Source organism: Astatotilapia calliptera, chromosome 23, assembly GCF_964374335.1.
Source record: "Astatotilapia calliptera chromosome 23, fAstCal68.1, whole genome shotgun sequence".
NCBI lineage: Eukaryota > Metazoa > Chordata > Actinopteri > Cichliformes > Cichlidae > Astatotilapia > Astatotilapia calliptera.
Window position 1 is genome coordinate 45,933,780 of NC_137443.1, and position 20,012 is coordinate 45,953,791.

The following is a 20,012-nucleotide window of genomic DNA, read 5'->3' on the forward strand; positions in this document are numbered from 1 at the left end:
TGTGACTCAGTGTTTTCTGTTTTGTATTGTTAATCTTTGATTTCATGATGTATCTTTGTTTATTCTTACGTTTTGGTTCTGTGTTTTGTTGTACCTCTAAGTTCAGTCTTTGTATTTCCTGCTTTGTTGTGAAGGTCCGTGTCTCATGTCAGTGTGTTTAGTTTGCGTTTCCTCTGTCTCGTCTTGTCAATCACTCCCAGATGTGTCCTCCTTCTGTGTCTCATTCCCTCGTTATCCCTCTGTGTATTTAAGCCTTGTGTTTGCCTCTGTTAGTTGCTGGTTTGTCTGTGTATCTGTCAGGGTCCTGGGTCTCCTGATCTAGTGGTTTCAGTTCTTTGTGATTTTTGTGTTATGTCAGTTTAGTTTGTGAGTTATTCTATGCTTCCTAGGTTTTGATTCCCTGCCCCCCTTGTTTCTCTGTGCACTCTGTTCTGTGTTTAGTCTTCTCTGTCCATTTGTTCCGCCCTGTGTTGTTGCCTTCTGTGTCTCCCTCTGTGTAACTGTCTATATAGTGATGTGTTGTGGTGCTTTGCTCCCACCCCTTGTGTTCTGTGTTTTCGTCTTCCCTTCGTGTACTTCTTCATATTCGTGTACTATTAGTTTTTAGGTTTTTGCTTAGTTTCCATGCTCACCTTCGCCATTTCTGTTTGTATCACCATGTGATGAATAAACTCACTTGCATCTGAGCTGCCTGCATAAAGGGTCCTTTGATAATTTACACACGGCTCGCAAACCGTGACAAAAACATTGGAAAAATTGGGCTGTTCTAAAACGTTTGACGGGTAGTGTATATATTTAGTTTATATATTTTCTTTATTTATAATTGTTTGTTTTATATTGTAGCAAAGTGTTACTTGGATACTTCTCTATGTGCTTCTTCATGTGCAATTTTGTTGCATTCTGAGCCTAAGAAATTTATTGGTGGTAGTGATGAACTGCTGTTAGAATCAAGTTAAATTCTGATAAATCAGACAATTACCTCTCCAGCTGTTGTTACAGTCTTTGTTTATCGGGTCCTTACAGGGTAAAAGATGACGACACCTAAAGAAATCCTTCTGGGGACTTTGAAGGATTTGGGACGTGATGACTTTGAAGAATTTAAGTGGCATCTGAAGAATGGGTCTGTAGAAGGTTTACCAGCAATCCCAGAGAGTGAACTGGAGAATGCAGAGAGGACGGACATAGTGGATCTGATGTTTGATACCTACTCTATCAACACTTTTGAAGTCACTAAAAATCTTTTGGGGAGGATAAACAGGAATGATCTGTTGGAGAATTTAAATAAAACCATCCCAGAACCCACAGGTAAGTCAGGGAATGACTAAACAAAAAACACATAAACAATAAAAACATTAGTTAACATTACACAGGTGCCATTAAAATCTATATAAATAATAAATCCAAAACACTTGCCAACACTTTCAGGAGTGAGAGACTGCAGAAAGCCAACAGTTTGTGTTTTATGCATCTGCACAAATAACCTCCTGTGTACACACATGAATATCTGCTCTTTGGGTTGGTTTGATTAAAATGGGACCAGCAGCAGGTTTTCTGCCCATTTTACAGATTTATATTGTGAGATTGGTTTTAGAGCTGTTTTATCAACATAAATGAGGCGACAACAACAGTTTGGGACACGTCACAAATATGATCAAAGTGCTTTCTCTTAAATCTATTTACCAGTTGAAGGTAAAGTTAAAAAAATGGCTGCCATTTCTTTCTGCTGTTTGGAGACCCAAACAAAAAAATGCCCACACAGTAAATGCTTTTTATTATGGTTGATAAACAGGACACTAAGGTGATTGGTCAAAGGTTGGAGGAAAGCCACAGTTCTCCTTATTTGACTAAAATCCACCATTTCAGCTCATGTTTTTCTTCTGCAGCTTTCTTGGAGATTCCACTTCAGCCTTCTGCTGGCAACGCTCCAGTTACCAAGCTTCCCTTAGGTAGTGTCATTAGAAGACATAGCATACATTTACACTGCTATGCAGATGACACCCAGCTCCATCTGTCCATGAAGCCAGATAACACACACCAATGAGTTAAACTGCAGGAATGTCTTAAAGACACAAAGACCTGGATGGCCGCTAACTTTCTGCTTCTTAATACAGATAAAACTGAGGTTATTGTACTCGGCCCTGAAAATCTTAGAAATATGGTATCTAAGCAGATTCTTACTCTGGATGGCATTACCTTGGCCTCCAGTAACACTGTGAGGAACCTTGGAGTCATTTTTGACCAGGACATGTCCTTCAACGCACATATTAAACAAACATGTAAGACTGCTTTCTTCCATTTGTGCAACATCTCTAAAGTTAGAAATATCCTGTCTCAGAGAGACTCTGAAAAACTAGTTCATGCATTTATTACTTCCAGGCTGGACGACTGTAATTCATTATTATCAGGATGTCCAAAAAACTCGCTGAAAAGCCTTCAGCTAATCCAAAATGCTGCAGCAAGAGTCCTGACAGGGACTAGAAAGAGAGAGCAGATTTCTCCTGTTTTGGCTTCCCTTCATTGGCTTCCTGTTAAATCCAGAATTCAAAATCCTGCTCCTCACATACAAGGTCTTAAATAATCAGGCCCCATCTTATCTTAATGACCTTGTAGTACCATATCCCCCTATTAGAGTACTTCGCTCTCGCTCTGCAGGCCTACTTGTTGTTCACAGGGTATTTAAAAGTAGAATGGGAGGCAGAGCCTTCAGTTTTCAGGACCCAAAAAGATATTTGTTTTTTTTTTCTGTTGTATTATTGTAGGTTCTTTATCTTACAATATAAAGCACATTGGGGTGACTGTTGTTGTTATTTGGAGGAATTAAAAAAAAACTTTTATACTTGAAATTCTTTCATTTATTCTACATATTTATTCATCACTGGCTCCATATTGTTGTTTATGTAATATGTGAAATGTTGCTAGTATTGATTTGGTGCTGTATAAATAAACACAATTAAATCGAATGTGTCTCTATAAAACCTGCCCTCAGTTATAACCCAAGTGTCAGGGCTCAATGGCTCATGAAAAGGAATGGAGTCAAGCACAGAACCAAAAAACGGAGGCTGAGTGACTTTTAACAGAAATGTATTTTACTAGATTTCTTGACGGAGAAAGCTGAATCACGGCTAAATTCAACAGCAAGCGAGGTATTATGAGAAGTGCAGAGCTGAGGCCAGAACATAAGCTGAGGCAGGTCAAAGGAACAACAGGGGCAGAATCGGGCGAATAGAAACTATCCAGGATCACTGGAACAAAGGAGATAATAATCAGAGTGGTCCACAGTGTAGTGAATGAGTCCAAGATTTAAAAACTAAGAGGTGTTACGTGGCTGCAGGTGGAGATCAGCTGGAGGAGGAGATGAATTAAATCTGGGTACAGAGTGAGATGTGGGTGCACAGGGAGGCAGGCAGCTGAGGATGGCAGTTTGCAAGAGTGAGTTTTCCCAGCAGTGGCAGGGCAGAATCCTGAGGCGTGACTTATGGCAAAAGTTGGAAGATGTATCCAGGTGCCGACTAGGGAACAGGAAAAGAGGGTTACGCGAAACAAGCTGAGGAGCACAAGACAAAATGTGAGGCAGAGAACTGACTGTGCTAAGCACACAATCTGGAGAAGGTTCATTGTGAGTGCTGCTCATAGATACTGCCGGAGTAATTGGCAACAGGTGAGGAGCAGGGAGGAGTGAGAAGGGCTCCACCCAGGCGAGGAGAGCTGATGCTGTGGAAAGTTACTCAGACTCACTCGGATCATGACACCAAGAGTCCAGTGAACTGAACACATAACCACAGTAACCAGAATGCAGTTTTCTCATTTGTGTCATTTGCTGTTTATTCATGCAGAGATTCTCACTGAGTGTCAGCTCAAACTCAAGTCAGACCTGAAGCAGAAGTTCCAGTGTGTGCTCGAGGGGATTTCTACAACAGAAAACCCGACCCTCCTGAGTCAGATCTACACAGAGCTCTACATCACAGGGGGAGGGACTGCAGAGGTCAATGATGAACATGAGGTCAGACAGATTGAAACAGCATCCAGGAAACCAGACAGACCAGAAACAACCATCAGACAAGAAGACATCTTTAAACTCCCACCTGGAAGAGATAAACCAATCAGAACAGTGCTGACAATGGGAGTGGCTGGCATTGGGAAAACAGTCCTAACACAGAAGTTCACCCTGGACTGGGCTGAAGACAAAGCCAACCAGGACATCCAGTTCATGTTTCCATTCACTTTCAGAGAGCTGAATCTGCTGAAAGAGGAAAAGTTCAGCTTGGTGGAACTTGTTCATCACATCTTTACTGAAACCAAAAAAGCAGGAATCTACATCTTTGAAGACTTCCAGGTTGTGTTCATCTTTGATGGTCTGGATGAGTGTCGACCTCCTCTGAACTTCCACAAAACTACAATCCTGACTGACCCTAGAAAGTCCACCTCAGTGGATGTGCTGCTGATAAACCTCATTAGGGGGAAACTGCTTCCCTCTGCTCGCCTCTGGATAACCACACGACCTGCAGCAGCCAATCAGATCCCTCCTGACTGTGTTGGCGTGGTGACAGAGGTCAGAGGGTTCACTGACCCACAGAAGGAGGAGTACTTCAGGAAGAGATTCAGAGATTCGGAGCAGGCCAGCAGCATCATCTCCCACATCAAGACATCACGAAGCCTCCACATCATGTGCCACATCCCAGTCTTCTGCTGGATCACTGCTACAGTTCTGGAGTTTGTCATGAAGAACAAAGAGAGCAAAGATCTGCCTAAGACTCTCACAGAGCTCTACCTACGCCTTGTGCTATTTCACCTAAAAACGAAGGACATCAAGTATGATGGAGGAGCTGAGACGGAGTCGTGCAGGAAGATCATTGAGTCTCTGGGAAAACTGGCCTTTGATCAGCTGCAGAAAGGAAACCTGATCTTCTATGAATCAGACCTGACAGAGTGTGGCATCGATATCAGAGCAGCCTCAGTGTACTCAGGAGTGTTCACACAGATCTTTAAAGCTGATGAGTGCCACATGTTCAACAACGTTGTTTACTGTTTCATCCATCTGAGCATTCAGGAGTTCTTTGCTGCTCTTCATGTCTATCTGACCTTCATCAACTCTGGAGTCAACCTGCTTAAGAAACAATCTCCTCTCTTTAAAATCTTCCAGAAAACACTTACTGTAAAAGACTTCTACCAGAGTGCTGTGGACAAAGCCTTAGAGAGTCCAAATGGCCACCTGGACTTGTTCCTCCGCTTCCTCCTGGGTCTTTCACTGCAGACCAATCAGGATCTCCTATGCATGCTGACACAGACAGGAAGTAGCTCACAGACCAATCAGGAAACAGTTCACTACATCAAGAAGAAGCTCAGTGGGAAACTGTCTGCAGAGAAAAGCATCAACCTGTTCCACTGTCTGAATGAACTGGATGATCGTTCTCTAGTGGAGGAGATCCAACAGTCCCTGAGATCAGGACGTCTCTCCACAGATCAACTGTCTCCTGCTCAGTGGTCGGCTCTGGTCTTCATCTTACTGTCATCAGATCTGGATGAGTTCGACCTGGAGAAATACTCCCGTTCAGAGAAGGCATTTTTGAAGCTGCTGCCAGTGGTCAAAGCATCCAAGAAAGTGCTGTAAGTGAATCTATGAACAAATATGTTTAATAATGCTAGATGAATAAAAGAATATGTCTCCATTGGTATTCTTCCTCAGGCTGAGAGATTGTAAACTCTCAAAAAGAAGCTTTGAAGCTTTGTCTGAAATTCTCAGCTCCCCATCCAATCATCTGAGAGAGCTGGACCTGAGCTCGAACTACCTGCAGGATTCAGAATTGGATTTGCTGTGTGTTGGACTAAAGAGTCCTGACTGTAAACTTGAAACTCTCAGGTAAGGATACAGACGTTTTGACACTTTTTGACTCTTAAATCTGTAAGTTTATCTTGATGCGGACGTTCAAAGTCAGCACAATTTTCCTTTTAAGTTCCTGAGTTTATATTTTTGACTGTCAGGTTGTCTGGACAGATGTTTTTATTTTATTTTATTTTTTTACTTGTCCCTAAAGTCAGAACTAAACCCACATGTAGATGACTTTCTGTTACTGGAGCAGCCTTCCTGAAGACAGCAGTGTGTTTTCATGCTTTTAAAGCCAAACTCACCTTTCTGACCTGGCTTTCATTTATTATCTATTTTTGTTTGTTTATTATATATTTATTTCTACTGTTTAACTACTGCTCACATCTGTTATCCTCCTTTTTAATTGTTCATTTCTTTTTACCCAGTGTTTCTATATTGCACTTTGTATTTGTCTATATTTATCATGCACTACTTTGCTCATTTATTGTTTGCTTTTAATGTTATTAAATTCCGGTTCTTTTGGTATTTGTTATGGCCAAAAAGACACGGCTCAAAAGTGGTCTTTTTACTTTTTAAGTTATTAAATTTGTAACTGTAGTGATTTGTGTGTGTGACAGAGAGGCACTGCCAGGGATTTTTGACACAAGTTGTTCTTGTAAAATCAGTCTGTGAAGGTTCTCAGACATCCAGGTCATCATAGTCTAAGAAGCTTGGAAAGAAAAGCGTCTGGACTTCTTCAAGTTTCCTTGAAGATGTTTCACCTCTTATGAGAGAAGCGTCTTCAGTTCTAAGAGTCAAATGGTGGAGTGGGGCAGTCAGTGAAAGGGCAATGGTGGTGGCTCAGGGTTTGTATGTTTGGGGGGTTCAGAGGGAAAAGATGAATGCAGGTCTGGAGTTGGTGTGTGAGAGCAGGGAGTGAATCTGATCAAACATGAGTGTCATGAAGCCTGTTTGCAGTTGTTTGCACTGTTTTCCACTCTGGATGTTGTTTCTGTTCAGCTGTGAGTATAAAAGGCTCCATTCTACAACCTGTTTGTGTTAGTTGTTCAATAGAAACATTATTTGGTGCTGATGTTGCACTTCTTTTATTCACAACCAAAGAGTTTTTGAAGTCTGCATCAGACTGATTTAAATGACTTTTGAATATTACTTTAAATACTTAGATTTAAAGTTCTGAAAAAAGTTTAAATACAAAGATCAGTATTGTCTAATGTTTTGGCTGCAGTGTGTTTTTGCAGACAGGTATAACAGAACAGCTTTAGTGTTTAGATTTTTTAAACTTGAGTATGAATTTATACAAAATGCAGCAAGATATAAAAAAAAAAACGTTTGATCATAAAATCGACTACATTGGATTCATATCGATATCGGACATAAAACGTGGCATCGTTCCATCTCTGCTTTGATTAGAGACACAGCTCTAATCAAAGAGGTGGTCCGCTTGCCTCCGCCCCAGAGAGAAGGGTTACATCTCCTGGGTTTAGGTGTTTTCCAATTTGTCATCATTTTGAAAAGTTTACATTTCTTCAGTGTTGAGCAGCAGAAATGAGGCTTTACTGTCAGAGGCCGACAGCACTGAACACAACAGCAGACTGGTGGCTAATAAACAGTGAATGATGCAGAAACAGATGTTTGAAGCTGTTCTTGGAGTACACTGAGAGAGAGAGAGCTGTGCAGGCAGGAACAGCCAAAGTCAGAGAGAATTCATGAGCATATTGATCAAACGTGAAGCAGAGTTTGGATCTTCTTTTGCTGCTGCTTCACTCAGTTTTGGTTGGAGACAGATGAAACCTGCAGCTTCAGGATCTGTGAGCTGTCCACTTTCAGCCCCGACGGCGTGTCCGTGTACGTGCCGTCGAGTGAACGATCCACGCTCTGTGTTTCCATCTTTGTGTGTTTAGCTGCTCTCATTTACTGTTTTATCTGTTTGCTGCTTGTTGAAATAGTTTGTGAGCTTTAACCTGAGATTCTGGCAAAATACATTTATATTAAACATCGATTCAGGATTGAATGAATCAACATCGTTTTATTCAAATTAAAACCATTTAAATGGGAACATGAATTTTTTACAGCCGCCTCTAATGCTGGGTAATGTCAGCTGGTCCATGTGCAGCTGGCTGTGAGGCTCAGGGAGCGTCTACAAAGTGCAACACTGAAAGAACATCATCCATAAATATTGAGTAAGAACTGGACTCTCATACAGCGAGACTCAAATGCCTTTAAACATCAGCTTATCCTGCTGATCCAAGTCCAACACTGAGTTTGTAAAAACATGTTTGTCAATCATTTTGTTTGGTTTCTGAGGAAAATGATTCAATAACTTGCTGCTAATACACAACATTTCATCATATTTCCTCATAACCCTCTTTTGTCTGACCATTTGATTCCATTTGAATTTGCAATAAAGGATCCACAGAGTTTGGTGACAATAATGACAGTAGATGTTTGTGTGAAAGTGCTGGAAGCAAATGAGTGTGTGATGTTCTTTCAGTGTTGCACTTTGTAGACGCTCCCTGAGCACTGGTCTCACAGCCAGCTGCACATAGAGACCAGTGTTGTTAGTCCAGGTCAGAAGATGACTTGTTGGAATGAAAATGAGCTTGTAGTTTGTCTGCTTTAATAATGTGACTGGAAAAAGGTGTTGGACTTCAAATATGTCCATTTCTTTCACACTTCACCTTTAAAAGTGAAGCCATGTGGTTCCTGGAAGGAAAAACACGACTTTTTCAAGTCTTTGTCCTGTTTTTATGAGAAATGTACGACTTTAATGTTCTTTTTTTTTTAACTCAATTTTTATTATAATTTACAACATTGCAACTTGTACTTGTCAGTGTTCACAAGTAGGACAGTTACAGGAACTGCAATGCAGAAATGTAGATTAAAATAAGAACTGCAATTAGGAAGCACAAAACAAAACTGGGAAGCAAAACAAAACCCAAGCAAGCAAACAAACAAACAGACAACAACAAAAACAAAAAGAAAACAAAACAAAAACTTTATGTAATATTAAATAACATGTGACAAACTTAGCCGTAAATGGACAAAACGAAACAGACCTATGCTAAATTATTGAAACAGTAAAGCATGTATGGGTCGCCAACGCTCAGTAAACAATTCTCTCTGAATCCGCAGAGCAGATGTTATTTCCTCCATCTGGTAAATTTCTCTTGCTTTATCAATCCACATATTATATGAAGGTGGGTCAAGATTCAGCCATTTAATAGTGATACACTTTAGTGCTGCTGTAAGATTCTTAAGAGATACGTTTTATTGTTTCCCGCAAAACCCTTTGGTAAGACTCCTAAAATGGCTAACTGTTGGTCTTTTGTTAATGGTTGTTGGAAAACTGTACTGAGAACTTTAAATATGTCATTCCAAAGTGAGCAGATTTTTGGGCATGACCAGAATATATGTGAGTGGGTTCCTAAAGAAGTACCACAATTTCGCCAGCAGGTGTCAGGATTTGTAGGCTTCATTTTGGCAATTATCTCTGGGGTTCTAAAATATCTCATGACCACCTTCCATTTAAATTCTCTCCACAGCCCAGAATTAGTCACCAGATGGGCTTCACCGAACACCTCTTCCCAGGTGTCCTCTGAGATTTGAGTGCCAGTCTCAGCTTCCCACCTTGCCTTAATATCCAAAGTTGCATTTGTATTGAAACTCATAAATGCGTTATAAAAATGACTGATTAATTTTGGGGAGGAATTACTTTGAAATGTTTTTAGAAATATTTCCTCAATGGGTGAGGGCTCCAAAACTTGCCTCCATTCTTTATGTTTTGTCAAAAAGCTTCTTACTGCAGAAATTTAAAAAAGTCAGAAGAAGGAAGCCGAAACTGACCTCAACTGTTCAAATGAGCTCAGGTGCCCATTCCTCACAACATGACAAAGTTTATGAAGCCCGCTATGTGACCATGCTCTGAAGCCAGAGTCTTCCACAATAGGAGAAAAACCCTGCAGGGAGGAGAGGCTTGATAGAATTGAAATTTCTTTTGGAAGACCAAATGATTGTTTGATTCTACGGCAAATCTTTAGTGTGACCCTCGTCCGTTCCCCCATATGCACATTTTTAATTGAAATGTTAGAAAAAAGCAGGGATTCCAATGATCTTTCGCACATTGTCTTCTCAATGTTTAGCCACTGAGTTTCAGACAAATCCCGCACCCATACAGTCAGGGGTCTCATCTGAGCTGCCCAGAAATAATATTTCAGGTTTGGAACAGCCAATCCCCCCTGCAGGTTTGACAGTTTTAATGTTTGGAACTTGATCATCCCTCATGTGTATTTAGTCTCTGTGTCGCGTCATCTGTGTTCCCACCCTCCATATTTTCATGCCCAGTCTTTTGTATTCTTAGCCATAGCTTTCTGTGTCTTCATGATTTATTATAGTATTAGTTCCCCAGTTTAGTTCTCTTCACTGTGATTCTGCCTTGTTTGATGTCTTCAGCCGAAATAAAGGCTCGCTTTTCGTTCAAAACTCAGTTTCATGTCTGCGCCAGTGTCTGCGCCTGAGTCCTCCACACACTCTCCATACAGTCAGCTACTGCGACCGTGACACTAAACTACATGCTGTGTGCAGCCACTCTCCTGAGCCTGTATTATATACACAGCGGTTACAATGACAAACTGAATACAATCTCATATCTACAAAACAGGCTGAGTCAAAGTTGCAGCTACGCTTATGAACATGGAGAAAAAACAGGCGAGTTATCAGCTCACCAGCTACGACTAAGAACAGCTAACCAACTATCCTTGAGATCTACAATGACCAGGGAATAAGGTCTACAGACAACCAAACTATCCTTGAGATCCACAATGATTTCAATAAGGTGTTTGATATTCCCTCCTTGGGAGAAGATGCGATCGCTAGTCTGGAGGAACCTCTCTAATGTTGAAATTGAAACGGCTGTACGGAGCATGCAGTCTGGAAAATCTGCTGCCCCGACGGGTATCCATCTGATTTTTTCATAAAGTTTTCTGACCGACTGAATTCACTGTTAAAATCAACTTTTGAAGAATCCTTCCTCTCACAGTCGTTGCCTCCAACAATGCATCAAGCAGTGATGTGTTTAATTGTAAAACAGGAAAAAGACCATTTAGATTGTCGTTCATGTCGTTTAATATCTTTGTTCAACACAGACACCAAGATCCTGGCTCAAGTGTTGGCCCGTCGCTTACACAAGTATTTGTCCTCCATTATTTCACCAGACCAGACGGGCTTTATTAGGCACTCTTTTTTGAACATTAGAGCTCTATTAAATATCATTTATACCCATGTTAAAGGTGATACATTGGAAACTGTAATTTGGCTTGACGCAGAAAAGGCGTTGGATCAAGTGAGATGGGATTTTTTTTTTTATACGCTTAAAAAATGTGGCTTTAATTTTGTATCTTGGATAAAAGTATTGTATTGCTCCCCTCTAACAGCCGTCCAGACTAACAATAATCTGCCCTCCAGGACAGGGATGCCCTCTGTCTCCTTTTTGCCATTGAACCGCTAGCTGTTGCTCTGAGACAATGTGTTGGTGTTGAGGGAAAACATGGAGGGGTATCGAACATGATGTCTCTCTTTATGCCGACGACATGATTTTATTTATTTCCAACCCATCGAACAGCCTCCGCAAACTTTTGGATAGACTTACAATAATAATAATAATACGTTTTATTTATAGGCGCCTTTAAGAGCCTCAAGGTCACCTTAATGCATACTTAAGGAATTTGGGACAATTTCTGGATATAAAGTGAATTTTGGGAAGAGCGAGGAAAAGTCTATCTGTACGACAACTGGGGAGTTTTGTGTATTTTAGCCCCTTTTAAACCCAGCTATAAGAAGTTTAAGTACTCGGGCATCTGGGTGACAAGAAAACCACAAAGACTTGTATAAAACTATCTTCCTTTATTGTCGAAGCTTAAAGAGGATTTTGGAAAATGTGAGTTTTGCCCCTTTATATTTATGGTGGGGATGCAGAACAAGGAGCAAAGATGAATGTGATGCTGAATCAGCAGAAGACTTGGACTCATTTGATTCCAGCTTTGATATCATTGATTTCAATATGTCCATTTCTGTCACACTTCACCTATAAAAGTGAAGCCATGTGGTTCCTGGAAGGAAAAACACGACTTTTTCAAGTCTTTGTCCTGTTTTTATGAGAAATGTACGACTTTAAACATTCAGAGTTTTTTCTCTTGTTGTGTTTGTTTGAAGCTGCTTCCTGTTGGCTTCAGCTGTTTGGAGTTTCCATTTTCTAAACTTCTACATTCTGAACCTTCTTCAGCTCTGAACAGATGATGAAACACTGAATGATTTCAAGCTCTTTGTCTAATAAACTTACATCTTTCATTCTTTATACAGATTGATGGACTGTGGTTTGTCAGAGATCAGCTGTGATTATCTGGCAGCAGCACTGAAGTCCAACCCCTCCCATCTGAGAGTGCTGGTGCTGAGCGACAACAACAAGCTGCAGGATCCAGGAGTGAAGCATCTGTGTGGTTTCCTGGAGAGTCCAGGATGTAAACTTGAAACTCTGAGGTCAGTCAGCATGTTTTAGTTGTGCTGAGATGAATATGATGTGAAAGTTGTGCTGACACTAAACTGCAGACATCAGGCTGATATTATACTGATCCACACTGAGGATCTTCATGGTAAAGTCTGTTTTCTTCTTCTCTGGTTTAGTCCATTGACTGCAGCAGAACAATGTTCACATTTCAAACAGTGATACTCAACGTATGGCCCGCGGCCCACACGCGGCCTGCCCACCTTTCCTGATTCAGAGAGAGGGGACCCTGATTAACTGTGTAGCTTCTTCCTCACAGTTCTAAGTATCAGACACAACAATGAATAATCCACAGCTGACTGTCTTTAGAGGGTCAAAGGTCACAGCACACAGCAGACAGTCAGAAATATTCTAACTCTGATCATTTATCAGTTGTGACACTGTGAGACTTGATCAGAGGTGTGATCATCACAGCAGAGGCCTTTGTGTCAAAGTCACTGAGGATCAAACAGAAACACATGAAGCAGATTTTCCTCTTCTGGCTTTTTATAGCAGATAACCTTCAAAATATTCTGCAGTCGATCAAAAACTGAAGCAAACCATGAAGCAACATGTGAACATGAGCTGATGCTGCTGAAGTGAAGCAAAGTTACAGAGGTTTGATTACAGACACAGCTGAGAGTTTGTAATCTGTCATCATTTTAAAAAGTTTCCATGGAACAGCAGAAATGAGGCTTTACTGTCAGAGGCCGACAGCACTGAACACAACAGCAGACTGGTGGCTAATAAACAGTGAATGATGCAGAAACAGATGTTTGAAGCTGTTCTTGGAGTACACTGAGAGAGAGAGAGCTGTGCAGGCAGGAACAGCCAAAGTCAGAGAGAATTCATGAGCATATTGATCAAACGTGAAGCAGAGTTTGGATCTTCTTTTGCTGCTGCTTCACTCAGTTTTGGTTGGAGACAGATGAAACCTGCAGCTTCAGGATCTGTGAGCTGTCCACTTTCAGCCCCGACGGCGTGTCCGTGTACGTGCCGTCGAGTGAACGATCCACGCTCTGTGTTTCCATCTTTGTGTGTTTAGCTGCTCTCATTTACTGTTTTATCTGTTTGCTGCTTGTTGAAATAGTTTGTGAGCTTTAACCTGAGATTCTGGCAAAATACATTTATATTAAACATCGATTCAGGATTGAATGAATCAACATCGTTTTATTCAAATTAAAACCATTTAAATGGGAACATGAATTTTTTACAGCCGCCTCTAATGCTGGGTAATGTCAGCTGGTCCATGTGCAGCTGGCTGTGAGGCTCAGGGAGCGTCTACAAAGTGCAACACTGAAAGAACATCATCCATAAATATTGAGTAAGAACTGGACTCTCATACAGCGAGACTCAAATGCCTTTAAACATCATCTTATCCTGCTGATCCAAGTCCAACACTGAGTTTGTAAAAACATGTTTGTCAATCATTTTGTTTGGTTTCTGTGGAAAATGATTCAATAACTTGCTGCTAATACACAACATTTCATCATATTTCCTCATAACCCTCTTTTGTCTGACCATTTGATCCCATTTGAATTTGCAATAAAGGATCCACAGAGTTTGGTGACAATAATGACAGTAGATGTTTGTGTGAAAGTGCTGGAAGCAAATGAGTGTGTGATGTTCTTTCAGTGTTGCACTTTGTAGACGCTCCCTGAGCACTGGTCTCACAGCCAGCTGCACATAGAGACCAGTGTTGTTAGTCCAGGTCAGAAGATGACTTGTTGGAATGAAAATGAGCTTGTAGTTTGTCTGCTTTAATAATGTGACTGGAAAAAGGTGTTGGACTTCAAATATGTCCATTTCTGTCACACTTCACCTTTAAAAGTGAAGCCATGTGGTTCCGGGAAGGAAAAACACGACTTTTTCAAGTCTTTGTCCTGTTTTTATGAGAAATGTACGACTTTAATGTGAAACATTCAGAGTTTTTTTCTCTTGTTGTGTTTGTTTGAAGCTGCTTCCTGTTGGCTTCAGCTGTTTGGAGTTTCCATTTTCTAAACTTCTACATTCTGAACCTTCTTCAGCTCTGAACAGATGATGAAACACTGAATGATTTCAAGCACTTTGTCTAATAAACTTACATCTTTCATTCTTTATACAGATTGGAGCGCTGTGGTTTGTCAGAGATCAGCTGTGATTATCTGGCAGCAGCACTGAAGTCCAACCCCTCCCATCTGAGACAGCTGGACCTGAGCTTCAACTACAAGCTGCAGGATCCACGAGTGAAGCATCTGTGTGGTTTCCTGGAGAGTCCAGGATGTAAACTTGAAACTCTGAGGTCAGTCAGCATGTTTTAGTTGTGCTGAGATGAATATGATGTGAAAGTTGTGCTGACACTAAACTGCAGACATCAGGCTGATATTATACTGATCCACACTGATGATCTTCATGGTAAAGTCTGTTTTCTTCTTCTCTGGTTTAGTCCATTGACTGCAGCAGAACAATGTTCACATTTCAAACAGTGATACTCAACGTATGGCCCGCGGCCCACACGCGGCCTGCCCACCTTTCCTGATTCAGAGAGAGGGGACCCTGATTAACTGTGTAGCTTCTTCCTCACAGTTCTAAGTATCAGACACAACAATGAATAATCCACAGCTGACTGTCTTTAGCAGGTCAAAGGTCACGGCACACAGCAGACAGTCAGAAATATTCTAACTCTGATCATTTATCAGTTGTGACACTGTGAGACTTGATCAGAGGTGTGATCATCACAGCAGAGGCCTTTGTGTCAAAGTCACTGAGGATCAAACAGAAACACATGAAGCAGATTTTCCTCTTCTGGCTTTTTATAGCAGATAACCTTCAAAATATTCTGCAGTCGATCAAAAACTGAAGCAAACCATGAAGCAACATGTGAACATGAGCTGATGCTGCTGAAGTGAAGCAAAGTTACAGAGGTTTGATTACAGACACAGCTGAGAGTTTGTAATCTGTCATCATTTTAAAAAGTTTCCATGGAACAGCAGAAATGAGGCTTTACTGTCAGAGGCCGACAGCACTGAACACAACAGCAGACTGGTGGCTAATAAACAGTGAATGATGCAGAAACAGATGTTTGAAGCTGTTCTTGGAGTACACTGAGAGAGAGAGAGCTGTGCAGGCAGGAACAGCCAAAGTCAGAGAGAATTCATGAGTTCTTTTTTTTATACTCAAGTTTTTATTATAATTTACAACATTGCAACTTGTGCTTGTCGATGTTCACAAGTAGGACAGTTACAGGAACTGCAATGCAGAAATGTAGGTTAAAATAAGAACTGCAATTAGGAAGCACAAAACAAAACTGGGAAGCAAAACAAAACCCAAGCAAACAAACAAACAAACAGACAACAACAAAAACAAAAAGAAAACAAAATCTTTATGTAATATTAAATAACATGTGACAAACTTAGCCGTAAATGGACAAAACGAAACAGACCTATGCTAAATTATTGAAACAGTAAAGCATGTATGGGTCGCCAACGCTCAGTAAACAATTCTCTCTGAATCTGCAGAGCAGATGTTATTTCCTCCATCTGGTAAATTTCTCTTGCTTTATCAATCCACATATTATATGAAGATGGGTCAAGATTCAGCCATTTAATAGTGATACACTTTAGTGCTGCTGTAAGATTCTTAAGAGATACGTTTTATTGTTTCCCGCAAAACCCTTTGGTAAGACTCCTAAAATGGCTAACTGTTGGTCTTTTGTTAATGGTTGTTGGAAAACTGTACTGAGAACTTTAAATATGTCATTCCAAAGTGAGCAGATTTTTGGGCATGACCAGAATATATGTGAGTGGGTTCCTAAAGAAGTACCACAATTTCACCAGCAGGTGTCAGGATTTGTAGGCTTCATTTTGGCAATTATCTCTGGGGTTCTAAAATATCTCATGACCACCTTCCATTTAAATTCTCTCCACAGCCCAGAATTAGTCACCAGATGGGCTTCACCGAACACCTCTTCCCAGGTGTCCTCTGAGATTTGAGTGCCAGTCTCAGCTTCCCACCTTGCCTTAATATCCAAAGTTGCATTTGTATTGAAACTCATAAATGCGTTATAAAAATGACTGATTAATTTTGGGGAGGAATTACTTTGAAATGTTTTTAGAAATATTTCCTCAATGGGTGAGGGCTCCAAAACTTGCCTCCATTCTTTATGTTTTGTCAAAAAGCTTCTTACTGCAGAAATTTAAAAAAGTCAGAAGAAGGAAGCTGAAACTGACCTCAACTGTTCAAATGAGCTCAGGTGCCCATTCCTCACAACATGACAAAGTTTATGAAGCCCGCTATGTGACCATGCTCTGAAGCCAGAGTCTTCCACAATAGGAGAAAAACCCTGCAGGGAGGAGAGGCTTGATAGAATTGAAATTTCTTTTGGAAGACCAAATGATTGTTTGATTCTACGGCAAATCTTTAGTGTGACCCTCGTCCGTTCCCCCATATGCACATTTTTAATTGAAATGTTAGAAAAAAGCAGGGATTCCAATGATCTTTCGCACATTGTCTTCTCAATGTTTAGCCACTGAGTTTCAGACAAATCCCGCACCCATACAGTCAGGGGTCTCATCTGAGCTGCCCAGAAATAATATTTCAGGTTTGGAACAGCCAATCCCCCCTGCAGGTTTGACAGTTTTAATGTTTGGAACTTGATCATCCCTCATGTGTATTTAGTCTCTGTGTCGCGTCATCTGTGTTCCCACCCTCCATATTTTCATGCCCAGTCTTTTGTATTCTTAGCCATAGCTTTCTGTGTCTTCATGATTTATTATAGTATTAGTTCCCCAGTTTAGTTCTCTTCACTGTGATTCTGCCTTGTTTGATGTCTTCAGCCGAAATAAAGGCTCGCTTTTCGTTCAAAACTCAGTTTCATGTCTGCGCCAGTGTCTGCGCCTGAGTCCTCCACACACTCTCCATACGGTCAGCTACTGCGACCGTGACACTAAACTACATGCTGTGTGCAGCCACTCTCCTGAGCCTGTATTATATACACAGCGGTTACAATGACAAACTGAATACAATCTCATATCTACAAAACAGGCTGAGTCAAAGTTGCAGCTACGCTTATGAACATGGAGAAAAAACAGGCGAGTTATCAGCTCACCAGCTACGACTAAGAACAGCTAACCAACTATCCTTGAGATCTACAATGACCAGGGAATAAGGTCTACAGACAACCAAACTATCCTTGAGATCCACAATGATTTCAATAAGGTGTTTGATATTCCCTCCTTGGGAGAAGATGCGATCGCTAGTCTGGAGGAACCTGTCTCTAATGTTGAAATTGAAACGGCTGTACGGAGCATGCAGTCTGGAAAATCTGCTGCCCCGACGGGTATCCATCTGATTTTTTCATAAAGTTTTCTGACCGACTGAATTCACTGTTAAAACCAACTTTTGAAGAATCCTTCCTCTCACAGTCGTTGCCTCCAACAATGCATCAAGCAGTGATGTGTTTAATTGTAAAACAGGAAAAAGACCATTTAGATTGTCGTTCATGTCGTTTAATATCTTTGTTCAACACAGACACCAAGATCCTGGCTCAAGTGTTGGCCCGTCGCTTACACAAGTATTTGTCCTCCATTATTTCACCAGACGGGCTTTATTAGGCACTCTTTTTTTGAACATTAGAGCTCTATTAAATATCATTTATACCCATGTTAAAGGTGATACATTGGAAACTGTAATTTGGCTTGACGCAGAAAAGGCGTTGGATCAAGTGAGATGGGATTTTTTTTTATACGCTTAAAAAACTGTGGCTTTAATTTTGTATCTTGGATAAAAGTATTGTATTGCTCCCCTCTAACAGCCGTCCGGACTAACAATAATCTGCCCCCCAGGACAGGGATGCCCTCTGTCTCCTTTTTGCCATTGAACCGCTAGCTGTTGCTCTGAGACAATGTGTTGGTGTTGAGGGAAAACATCGAGGGGGTATCGAACATGAAGTCTCTCTTTATGCCGACGACATGATTTTATTTATTTCCAACCCATCGAACAGCCTCCGCAAACTTTTGGATAGACTTACAATAATAATAATAATAATACGTTTTATTTATAGGCGCCTTTAAGAGCCTCAAGGTCACCTTAATGCATACTTAAGGAATTTGGGACAATTTCTGGATATAAAGTGAATTTTGGGAAGAGCAAGGAAAAGTCTATCTGTACGACAACTGGGGAGTTTTGTGTATTTTAGCCCCTTTTAAACCCAGCTATAAGAAGTTTAAGTACTCGGGCATCTGGGTGACAAGAAAACCACAAAGACTTGTATAAAACTATCTTCCTTTATTGTCGAAGCTTAAAGAGGATTTTGGAAAATGTGAGTTTTGCCCCTTTATATTTATGGTGGGGATGCAGAACAAGGAGCAAAGATGAATGTGATGCTGAATCAGCAGAAGACTTGGACTCATTTGATTCCAGCTTTGATATCATTGATTTCAATATGTCCATTTCTGTCACACTTCACCTTTAAAAGTGAAGCCATGTGGTTCCTGGAAGGAAAAACACGACTTTTTCAAGTCTTTGTCCTGTTTTTATGAGAAATGTACGACTTTAATGTGAAACATTCAGAGTTTTTTCTCTTGTCGTGTTTGTTTGAAGCTGCTTCCTGTTGGCTTCAGCTGTTTGGAGTTTCCATTTTCTAAACTTCTACATTCTGAACCTTCTTCAGCTCTGAACAGATGATGAAACACTGAATGATTTCAAGCACTTTGTCTAATAAACTTACATCTTTCATTCTTTATACAGATTGAGGGGCTGTGGTTTGTCAGAGATCAGCTGTGATTATCTGGCAGCAGCACTGAAGTCCAACCCCTCCCATCTGAGACAGCTGGACCTGAGTAATGACTCCTTGTCTTTGAATAAGAACAAGCTGAAGGATCCAGGAGTGAAGCATCTGTGTGGTTTCCTGGAGAGTCCAGGATGTAAACTTGAAACTCTGAGGTCAGTCAGCATGTTTTAGTTGTGCTGAGATGAATATGATGTGAAAGTTGTGCTGACACTAAACTGCAGACATCAGGCTGATATTATACTGATCCACACTGAGGATCTTCATGGTAAAGTCTGTTTTCTTCTTCTCTGGTTTAGTCCATTGACTGCAGCAGAACAATGTTCACATTTCAAACAGTGATACTCAACGTATGGCCCGCGGCCCACACGCGGCCTGCCCACCTTTCCTGATTCAGAGAGAGGGGACCCTGATTAACTGTGTAGCTTCTTCCTCACAGTTCTAAGTATCAGACACAACAATGAATAATCCACAGCTGACTGTCTTTAGCAGGTCAAAGTTCACGGCACACAGCAGACAGTCAGAAATATTCTAACTCTGATCATTTATCAGTTGTGACACTGTGAGACTTGATCAGAGGTGTGATCATCACAGCAGAGGCCTTTGTGTCAAAGTCACTGTAGGTTTCCTTCTAATGGAGCCTTAGCTTGACGCTCCGCTTGGTCCCTCTTTCCTTATCCACAAAAAACAAAAAACGAAACCGCAGTCCTTGATAGCTTCTCAATATTTACTTCAATAGTCCAAACAGGTACACAGCAACAGAATTCCAAATTACAAAAACTTATAAAGGTCAATTCAAAATGGATGAAGAGAGATTGCGAGGTCAAAAAACCATATGGCTCCACTCTCCTCTCGCCCAACTTCCTGTTTTCTGCACTATCAAAATA

At 40.8% G+C, this 20,012-nt stretch overlaps 2 protein-coding genes across 2 annotated transcripts in view; both read left to right on the forward strand.

Annotated features, from left to right (window-relative positions):
• Positions 1-20,012, forward strand: part of LOC145423961 (NACHT, LRR and PYD domains-containing protein 12-like) — a 943,237-nt gene that overhangs the window by 698,692 nt on the left and 224,533 nt on the right. The gene's annotated exons all lie outside the window — the stretch shown is intronic.
• Positions 1,032-6,541, forward strand: LOC145424148 (NLR family CARD domain-containing protein 3-like). Its single transcript, XM_080297060.1, has 2 exons — positions 1,032-1,305; positions 3,834-6,541. Exons 1-2 carry the CDS (start codon positions 1,032-1,034, stop codon positions 5,606-5,608), a joined length of 2,049 nt encoding a protein of 682 aa, XP_080153186.1. The 3' UTR covers positions 5,609-6,541.